This window comes from Epinephelus lanceolatus, chromosome 5 (assembly GCF_041903045.1).
Source record: "Epinephelus lanceolatus isolate andai-2023 chromosome 5, ASM4190304v1, whole genome shotgun sequence".
Taxonomy (NCBI): Eukaryota; Metazoa; Chordata; class Actinopteri; order Perciformes; family Serranidae; genus Epinephelus; species Epinephelus lanceolatus.
The window spans coordinates 19,297,290-19,307,598 of NC_135738.1; the positions used below are offsets into that span (position 1 = coordinate 19,297,290).

A 10,309-nucleotide genomic window follows, 5' to 3' on the forward strand; every position below is an offset into this window, starting at 1 on the left:
TCACATGTGAAGAGAAAACATAACATCATGACCAGCTGTGTGAGAAACAAATAATATAGGGACAGAAAAACAATAAATAAGACATTATCATACATAATCGTAAATAGAATTGGTAAATGTTTTAAAAAGTAGAAATTGTAAAATAAAACCTGGTCAGAAAGGTTTCACCCCTGTATGACCATCTGAAAGGTGAAGTGGCAGGGATTTGTAAAAAAAAAAAAAAAAAAAAAAAAAAAAAAAAAATTATACATATATAAATGGAAATCTATATTGAAATAAATAAATTAAACTGTAAATCAACATCTAAAAATCACAAGCTGTAATAGTAATGAATTAAGTGATTGATTTCTTTCACAATGTATTAGTTAATGTACATATTTACTCTATTTATTTATATGATTATTTATTTTATCATGTCTTCTTTGTTTCTATATTTAAATTGAACACTTTGGGCCTCCATAGAAAGAAGTATGGATGTGTAATTTTGGACAGTGTGATGTTATAATGCTCTGTGGCATTATGTGAGAGCTCAAACTAATTTAAGAATATTTATTATCTTCTACCATACTCACCAATCTTTTATACAAGTGCAACTTTTTCAGGAGGAGACAGTTTTACAAACACTGAAGTTGAATCCTGTGTGAGGTGAAAAAGCTAAAAGTAGAAACGCAGTGTGTCAGGATGTCCAGCAGGTGGCAGCGAGTCTCCACCAGGCGCCTCAGCTGACGGAGTCAAAGCAGAAGAAGAAGAGACGGGGCGGTCTTGTTATTATCGGTTGTCGCACGCAGCGGCTCTGCTGTGAAAATGCGCATCGAAAAATGTTATTTCTGCTCGGGGCCGGTGTACCCCGGGCATGGGGTGATGTTTGTACGGAACGACTGTAAGGTATGATGCTGTCTTTTTGTTTGAATAGTCCTGTAAACTTAAGAGAAGCTCGTGTTTGACTGTCAGCGTTGGCCCGTTAGCTAGCTGGCTAATGTTAGCTTGCTAACATAACGTGCTGTACTCACTCACGTGGGATCCAGGCAGGTTTTAGTGTCTGACACACTGTCAATATGTCAGTATAATGCTTATCTCCCTCCGTGTACGGTGACCTACGATGGGGACATGAAACATAACGTAAACGTAATAATTTCTGAAATGTGAAATCCACTCTGTTTGACAGAAGTTGTAGAAGAGTCCGGACATTTAACTGTGAGGCCTCGGGTTTGGCTTGTGGAGTAACGGCGCCCTCTAAAGGTCCGCTGTGAAATCAGGAGCTTGGCATCGTAATGACAACTCGTAAACACCAGTTCAGTCATAGATCTGGGAAAAAATGACCATCTTTAAGGGGCTTAATATGTTTGTTAAGACTGTGTCAACGATATTTTAAAACTTTGCAGCAATGTTTGAGGCCCAAATGTGTGACACAGCCTCAATGTTACGCATCACCACTTTGCTTTAACACTTCTGACACAGTCACAACTAAGAAAATTAAAAACAAAACAAAGGCTTCACATTAATTAAATTCAAGGCATCTGATTTTGTTATCAGTTTTTTTTTACTCTGTGATGCAAGTAAAGTACGTAGGACATTTTAAGTCTTTGAAACCTGAGCAAATTGGCTTGATATGTTTAAAAAACATGGGAAGAAAGCATTGGGCAACCAAAAATTGGTAAGACATTGGTACAAAGAGAAAAGTAAAAACAAGAAAATGTAATCTGAAGAAAGTGCTAAAAAAATTGTACCATAATTCAAAATATGTAATAACAATTATGAATATACTTTTTACCTATTTATTTATTTTTTGTTCTTCTTTTTTTTTTAAGTAATTTTGTAAATCCCATAATTTCTTGGCAAATTTTGGCAAATTTCTTATTGAGTTCCTCATTGTCTTTTTCCCCATGTTTAAGAAAGAATTTGCTCAGGGTGCAGAGGTTTAAATACTTGCGAAAGGCATCTGAAAGCAGCACAAGCAAAGTGATGTTGCTCTATGTTTCAGATGGTTAATTTAGTTTTTCAGTTTTTAAAGTTTTAAGTTTTTAAACTAGTCTGTTTCTGAATATTATTTCATTATTGTAAACATTTGTTTTCATACAGTCATAATAATTATGTTAAAAAAAATAAAATAAAACTTAGTTGTGGACAAATATAGATTTTAACAATCCCCTATATAAGGGATATTGATACTGAATATGATTTTTTATTTTTTTTTTCCCCCTAAAAATCTGATGCCATGAATCAACTTTTGTGTAAGCTCATAACTAAGTTGTTGTGACTGAGGTATGTTCTGGGTGAGACATTTTATAGTTGAAAACTTAACCTGCTCTTTCAGTCCTCTCCTCTCCAGTGGACAGATTATATAATGGCAACACTGTTTTCTAAACGACCTCTACGACACCTTCACCATTTCTTTACTGCAGTTTCCTTTTTCTTACCAGACAACATGAATTCCAATATGGGTGTATCTGTAATAGGCTAATGTCAGATGATATGGCAGCTGATACTAATAGATATGTTCAGCCTAAATATGAAGTGCTTGTAAATTTCAAGAAGTAGTAATAGAAATAGAAGTAATGTCAAATCTTGAATACTGATTATTTCAAATTTGCATCTCACGTCTATATAATGTTTTAGTGCCACAGTCCCCAAGTCCTTTTATCCACCTGGGAATGTAATCACTTAGTGTTCTACCTATTCATATCCATTCAAAATCATGTCATTTCCACCTAAGTTAAACCTCAAATTGTTTTTCTCTTCCTCTTTTTAAATAAATGTAGTCATTCAGATTCTGCAGATCAAAATGCCACAAGAACTTCAAGAAGAAGCGTAACCCAAGAAAAACAAGATGGACCAAAGCATTCAGAAAAGCATCAGGAAAGGAGTTGACAGTGGTGAGTTGGTTATCTATAGAGCACTATCTGAGTGTCATCTTTTTTTAAAATTATTATTATTTTATTGTTTCTGATCCAACAAACATCCTCTCTTTCAGGATAACTCCTTGGAGTTCGAGAAACGTAGAAATATACCTGTTAAATATAACAGGGACCTGTGGGACAAGACAGGTAATGTAGAAGTTTATTTCTCACATGTACTTGCTGTGAAAATGTTTTGTTTTTTGATTTTTGAACTGATGAGTCATGTGTCGCTTTTAAATTCTACAGTGGAAGCAATGAAGAGGGTGGAAGAAATAAAACAGAAACGACAGGCAAGATTTATCATGAACAGGTGAGCATGTCATTTTCGGTTCATTCTTGTGCACATCTTTTAACTAATCTGTTTGCATCTTATTGCTTCCATCTTATGTGACGCCATTTTTATACAACAAATATGGTTTTGAAAACAGCGGTTGCCTCTCCTTTACTATTTTTGTCTCCTCTTTTGTAGATTAAAGAAGGGCAAACAGCTGGAGAAGGAAGAGGCCATCAGCGAAGTGAAGAAAAATATTCACCTTATCAAAGCACCACATGCAGGTAAGAATATTTAGCATTACCAGACAAACCAGTTATACACAAGAATCTTGTAAACATGCACAAGGTATTTCAATGGATGACATTTGCACAGTGCGCTGCACATATAATTTTTAGTATAACGAACTTCATGCAGTTCGATACACAGTACAAATAATACCTAATGTCCATACATAATAATAAAACTAATATTATTTTCATGCCTTTGTTTTCCCTCCTTACTGAACTTATTTTTTAAGATGTTGTGATGATGGACATTTGTCAGTTATGGATTATAACAAAGAAAATCCATTTGTTGAAATATACTGCACACTAAATGCATTCAAGAATCGCCTGTGATTCCAGCATTGTTAAAATTCTGTCTGTTTTTTTCTTTACAGGAAAGGCCAAACAAATGGAAGCAAAAATGGTGCAGAAGTTACAAGAAGACGTGGAAATGGGGGGTGAAGATAACTAATCTTATACCCAAGGAGCATTGATTGTGTGATGACTCATGAACCTTGTATTATATTATACTTCTGTTTTGAAATTAAAACTTCCAAATGGCTGATGATGGACACAGCTATGCCTTCAGTCTTAAATAGCTGTACGAGGACTGAAAGCACTGATGTGACAAAGAGCTCCCTACAGAGCAGCGGCAATTAACCACATGCCTCCCAGTTATTTTATTCCATGTGTGGTAGTTTGGGCTGTAAAGAACTATCTCTATCCTGTTGCACAATAAAATGTATCATGGTAAGGCAGAAAATGTGAAAAGGTAACAACAAGAATTTAATAAACATCATTTTGGTAATGTTGTTTTCTTATTTTATGACATTGACCCCACTATAACCACAGCTAAACTAAAACCTAAGTTGATGCCAAAACATATTGAATTCAATTCAGTTTATTGTCATTCTCTATGTACAGAAGGCATACAGCGAGCACAATGCTGTTACTCATGGATCCAGGTGCAGTAAAGAACAAATAACACAAGAACAAACAACACAGTGTTGGGTACATGGAACACACGAACACACTGTTTTTAAAGTCGCATCAAAATTTTTAGTTCTCGTCAAATGTAAAACTGCAATAATCATGTTTAAAGTAAGAAATTCACTCCCAACCAACATTCAAAAAATGTTTTGTGACAGGAAGGGGGGTTATAATTTAAAAGGGGAAGTTAATTTCAAAAAACAATGTGTTAGTACAACCAAGAATATTTCAATGTGTGGGGTGGACTTGTGGAACAGGCTGTGTGATGAGTTGAAACAAAGCACACATATAAATAAATTTAAACTACAAAAATATTTTTGGCAGATATATAGACATATGCACTATAGAGTGTGAGTGAAGAAGAAGTAGAATCATACTGCCTGCCTTTTTTTCCTCAGTAGAAATGCTGTTATGCAGAAATATGAATTAAGGTCTAATGTGAAAAGGTATTTACCTCCTATGACAGCAGGAGGACCAGCTATACTGTATTATTAAAAGTACGAAAAGAAATGCATAATATTTTATCTGCCAGGCCCAAATAAATATGTATATATATACAGTACAGGCCAAAAGTTTGGACACACCTTCTCATTCAATGCGTTTTCTTTATTTTCATGACTATTTACATTGTAGATTCTCACTGAAGGCATCAAAACTATGAATGAACACATGTGGAGTTATGTACTTAACAAAAAAAGGTGAAATAACTGAAAATATGTTTTATATTCTAGTTTCTTCAAAATAGCCACCCTTTGCTCTGATTACTGCTTTGCACACTCTTGGCATTCTCTCCATGAGCTTCAAGAGGTAGTCACCTGAAATGGTTTTCCAACAGTCTTGAAGGAGTTCCCAGAGGTGTTTAGCACTTGTTGGCCCCTTTGCCTTCACTCTGCGGTCCAGCTCACCCCAAACCATCTCGATTGGGTTCAGGTCCGGTGACTGTGGAGGCCAGGTCATCTGCCGCAGCACTCCATCACTCTCCTTCTTGGTCAAATAGCCCTTACACAGCCTGGAGGTGTGTTTGGGGTCATTGTCCTGTTGAAAAATAAATGATCGTCCAACTAAACGCAAACCGGATGGGATGGCATGTCGCTGCAGGATGCTGTGGTAGCCATGCTGGTTCAGTGTGCCTTCAATTTTGAATACATCCCCAACAGTGTCACCAGCAAAACACCCCCACACCATCACACCTCCTCCTCCATGCTTCACAGTGGGAACCAGGCATGTGGAATCCATCCGTTCACCTTTTCTGCGTCTCACAAAGACACGGCGGTTGGAACCAAAGATCTCAAATTTGGACTCATCAGACCAAAGCACAGATTTCCACTGGTCTAATGTCCATTTTTTGTGTTTCTTGGCCCAAACAAATCTCTTCTGCTTGTTGCCTCTCCTTAGCAGTGGTTTCCTAGCAGCTATTTGACCATGAAGGCCTGATTCGCGCAGTCTCCTCTTAACAGTTGTTCTAGAGATGGGTCTGCTGCTAGAACTCTGTGTGGCATTCATCTGGTCTCTGATCTGAGCTGCTGTTAACTTGCGATTTCTGAGGCTGGTGACTCGGATGAACTTATCCTCAGAAGCAGAGGTGACTCTTGGTCTTCCTTTCCTGGGTCGGTCCTCATGTGTGCCAGTTTCCTTGTAGCGCTTGATGGTTTTTGCGACTCCACTTGGGGACACATTTAAAGTTTTTGCAATTTACCGGACTGACTGACCTTCATTTCTTAAAGTAATGATAGCCACTCGTTTTTCTTTAGTTAGCTGATTGGTTCTTGCCATAATATGAATTTTAACAGTTGTCCAATAGGGCTGTCGGCTGTGTATTAACCTGACTTCTGCACAACACAACTGATGGTCCCAACCCCATTGATAAAGCAAGAAATTCCACTAATTAACCCTGATAAGGCACACCTGTGAAGTGGAAACCATTTCAGGTGACTACCTCTTGAAGCTCATGGAGAGAATGCCAAGAGTGTGCAAAGCAGTAATCAGAGCAAAGGGTGGCTATTTTGAAGAAACTAGAATATAAAACATGTTTTCAGTTATTTCACCTTTTTTTGTTAAGTACATAACTCCACATGTGTTCATTCATAGTTTTGATGCCTTCAGTGAGAATCTACAATGTAAATAGTCATGAAAATAAAGAAAACGCATTGAATGAGAAGGTGTGTCCAAACTTTTGGCCTGTACTGTATATATATATATATATATATATATATATATATATATATATATATATATATATATATTCCTACGAATTAATCAGCCAATAATTCAGATTATATTAAGGTGTTAACTGAGGCAGTAAAAACCTTATGTGAAGTCTTAAATAGGAATTTCTCTATATGAAAAGCATATCGGACGCTTGACAGGTTGATGATGATCTGTGATCGACTAGTGCCTGTCTCAGGTCATCATCAACCTGTCAAGCATATCGGACGCTTGACAGGTTGATGATGATCTGTGATCGACTAGTGCCTGTCTGTCTCCCATCTGCTTCTCTGGCATCGATTCGCCGGCCTGTTGCTGGTCAGGCTGTATGACAGGCTGCAGCCCTCGCCCGCCTAGCCACTGCTCTCTCAGTACCACCGTTCATCTTCCAGAGCAGCTGGTTAACGGCTAACGTTACATCCGCAAATTTGCGAGCAAAGCCGGGGTTTAATTCAGCTATGTCCGAGGAAGGTGAAGGAATGAAGACGTCGGAGGAGCAGCAGGTAAATTATAAAGAAGAACTGCACATTTATTCGGTTAGTTAGCACTGCTAGCAAGTTGCATCTGGTAAATTAGCAGGCGGTTAGCAACAAGCTAGTTAGCCTGTAGCTACTCTTGGCTAATGTCCTGAACGATGCTACCGCCGAGCAATTAGCTAATTAGCTCCTAGCGTTTGTTGGTAAAGCAAAAACAAAAACCTGCTGTTTCGAGGCCAACAAGTAGCTCAGGTTGTTACAGTCACTTTTAAATTGATGGGTAGCTGAAATTGGGTAATGCTATTGCTAAACGTGCTAAATTAAATGGCAACAACAATGCTAAGTTAGTGCAAACACTAGTTAGAGTTTGGGTAATGCTGTAGCTAAACGTGCTACATGAAATGGCAAGATTAATGCTAGGCTCGGGCAAACACCAGCTGGAGTTTGGTTGATGCTGTAGCTGAACGTGCTACATGAAATGGCAAGATTAATGCTAAGTCAGTGCAAACACCAGCTGGAGTTTTCCCTCATGGCGGCCTTGCATAATGTGAAACATAAATAGTAGCCAAACTAGACGCATCTGCTGTTGCTGCTGGAGTAGATTTTGCACTTTTATTGATGACTAATGTCACATGCGCTTTCAATGAAATCCCACAGGTTTTCTTTCATCCACTCAGCTGAGTTGAACAATTGCCATCCATACAATTTGTGCTCTCTTTGCAGGAAATGGAGGACAAAGTAATCAGTCCAGAGAAAGCAGAGGAGGCCAAGCTGAAGTCCAAGTATCCTAACCTGGTAACCAAGCCTGGAGGCTCAGACTTCCTCAGAAAAAGACTACAGAAGGGGGTGTGTTTCATACCTAAACTTTGGTGGCTCCTCATTTTAATAAATACCATTTTATGATATTCACACTTTATATCTTCTTGTTTGTCCAGCCAAAGTATTTTGATTCTGGTGACTACAACATGGCCAAGGCAAAAATGAAGAATAAACAGTTACCGTCAGCCCCAACGGAGAAGACCGAGATTACAGGGGGGCACATCCCAACACCTCAGGACCTGCCTCAAAGAAAGACTTCAATTGTGACCAGCAAACTGGCTTTTTGATGGTCTTATGTTTACTGTTTTGTTACCATTCCAACCCACACTTCATATCTACCTGCTGTTTACGTTTATTTTTCACCTTTGTATGTATTCTCTAAGAACAAGTTATGCACCAAGCCAAATTCTTGAGTAAAATGGGCAACTGTTAGGCACTGAGTTGTTAGAGTTAAACCCAAGAAAAAGTTGTAGCTGAAAGTGTTTCTCAACCTCTAAAAAACAAAAAAAAACAGAATTGTAATTGAGTATAAAAATTGTTATGCGTATAAATTGATGTTAATGCTATCTTATTCTCACATAACGCTTTCACTTTTAAGGATATATGCCTCCATACAAGTAGCCTGTTTAAAAAGGAGCCTGCGCAGAGAATCTGATTATTGTAGAGGCAAAAAGCTGACGAGTTATGACCACAGACAGTTTGCATCAGTGCATGTGAAAAGTAGAAGTGTAATTTACGGATATGCCTTTCGGTTTGAAACGGTTTTTAGTATGCAGTTTCACAAATGGAGGCATGTTTGTTTAAATAGTGAAAAGTGACGTAATATTGCTTTTCTTGTTTCCTAATCCTCGATTGTTTGTTTCCCTTCCTCTCTCTGTGAAGCTGTTTGATTCTGTGCTTTCAAAGTACTGGAGATTAGACAACACACACTTTGTAGCCAGTTGTATTTTAATTCATTTTAGTGACATTGGTTTGCAAGTACTTACTGCTGGTCTCCATTTCACCCTGACATCTAAAATGGCCTTAAAAGTAATGAACTGTTGTTCCTCTTGAGCAATATTTGCTCCCTCAATGAGAATCTTAGTTATGAATTTTGCCTGAAATGTCTGTCACTGTCTGACTGGAATCACGTAGGATTTTATGGAAAGAAACTCCCATGACATGTCTGGAGTGTGCATGTGCATTTACTGTGCAGTCACAGTGTGCCATTTGTTTTGTAAATAAAATAGTTTTGCATAATATCTTATAAGTACACTTATTCAATTAATGTGTCCTCACATTTATTTTTTTCACTCACATGTTACTAAAGCTACCGAAACCAAAAAGAGCCCAGTTTATATGTATGTCACAGAAGAATACCTTGCCTAAAAGGATGAAGATATGCCTCCATCTATTGGTGGGTGTAGTGTAAAATAATAAAATCCAGGGAATCGTAAGAATCCTATATTCATGTATTTTCATCATTTTAGCCATTATTTACTGAAACATTTATTCATTTTTTCCAATTCTCTCTTGCATATAAAGCCTTACTATACCAACTAAAAGCTGCCAGAAATACTTATATTTATGGTTTCATCTGAAATAGAGCAAATAGTATATTATTAAGTTTCACAAATGGATGTTCATAAAGGTCAGTTCCTCAAAAACGCAGTCTGTCAAATGATCCTTGAGCAGGGCCTTAGCCAGTTAGGGAGAGAGTGGGAGAGAGGAGGGTAATTTTACCCAGTATTTCAAATTGAAAGTGGATAAAAGTACTCAGTATAACCACACTATGATTAAATGTAAAAAGAACAAGACAACTGGACCCTGAAATGACAAACTGATACTATGAAACTGCAATATGAAAATGAGAAATGATTTTTTTTTTGTACTCCATTTGAAATTAAATTAAATTAATTCAATAACTAAATTCCTAAGATGAATCTAATTATGTTGAAGGACTAAGAATTTTTGCCTTCATCCACGTTACAATTTGATTAATATAAATGCATTTTGTATTCTTGCTCAGTTACAGCCCTGGTCATCCTCTGATCACAACAATTATTTTAGATAGCAATATTGATTTGATCTGGACTGTTAGTCATGATGAAAGAAATTGTGATGTTTAATAAGGATGAGTGAAAGTACATTAGTTATAGTTAACATTTACATTGACATACATGTTGCCCAGCAATCATCAGTGCATGTCTGACAAAAATAACAAAGAAAGTAAGATTATTCAGATTATTATTATTTATTTGAAGAGTTTTTATATTTAATTTATAGACTTTCTAGCGTATGTAGAAAAAGCATATATTTTGTTTTAGTTACTGACTTTAAAAAAAAATAGAAATGACAAAGTAAATCATGACATAGGTGGGTTTGCCTTTTTTAGGACATATATAG

At 36.9% G+C, this 10,309-nt stretch overlaps 2 protein-coding genes across 2 annotated transcripts; both read left to right on the plus strand.

The window, feature by feature from the left end:
• The first annotated feature begins 726 nt into the window (after window positions 1–726).
• On the plus strand, window positions 727–4,242 carry rsl24d1 (ribosomal L24 domain containing 1). Its single transcript, XM_033634325.2, has 6 exons — window positions 727–885; window positions 2,760–2,873; window positions 2,972–3,044; window positions 3,144–3,207; window positions 3,367–3,452; window positions 3,830–4,242. Exons 1-6 carry the CDS (start codon window positions 805–807, stop codon window positions 3,904–3,906), a joined length of 495 nt encoding a protein of 164 aa, XP_033490216.1. The 5' UTR covers window positions 727–804; the 3' UTR covers window positions 3,907–4,242.
• Window positions 4,243–6,925: 2,683 nt separating this feature from the next.
• On the plus strand, window positions 6,926–9,165 carry LOC117261811 (cAMP-regulated phosphoprotein 19-like). The gene is made up of 3 exons (XM_033634326.2): window positions 6,926–7,132; window positions 7,829–7,951; window positions 8,041–9,165. Exons 1-3 carry the CDS (start codon window positions 7,088–7,090, stop codon window positions 8,209–8,211), a joined length of 339 nt encoding a protein of 112 aa, XP_033490217.1. The 5' UTR covers window positions 6,926–7,087; the 3' UTR covers window positions 8,212–9,165.
• The last annotated feature ends 1,144 nt before the right edge of the window (window positions 9,166–10,309 follow it).

Bases quoted from the DNA above. Each gene is read 5' to 3' on its own strand.
- rsl24d1 (XM_033634325.2), top strand. From the start codon at position 805: ATGCGCATCGAAAAATGTTATTTCTGCTCGGGGCCGGTGTACCCCGGG. The intron at 2,874-2,971 runs GTGAGTTGGTTA...CCTCTCTTTCAG, and splicing joins CAGGAAAGGAGTTGACAGTG to GATAACTCCTTGGAGTTCGA. The intron at 3,208-3,366 runs GTGAGCATGTCA...CCTCTTTTGTAG, and splicing joins GCAAGATTTATCATGAACAG to ATTAAAGAAGGGCAAACAGC.
- LOC117261811 (XM_033634326.2), top strand. From the start codon at position 7,088: ATGTCCGAGGAAGGTGAAGGAATGAAGACGTCGGAGGAGCAGCAG. The intron at 7,133-7,828 runs GTAAATTATAAA...CTCTCTTTGCAG, and splicing joins AGACGTCGGAGGAGCAGCAG to GAAATGGAGGACAAAGTAAT. The intron at 7,952-8,040 runs GTGTGTTTCATA...TTGTTTGTCCAG, and splicing joins GAAAAAGACTACAGAAGGGG to CCAAAGTATTTTGATTCTGG.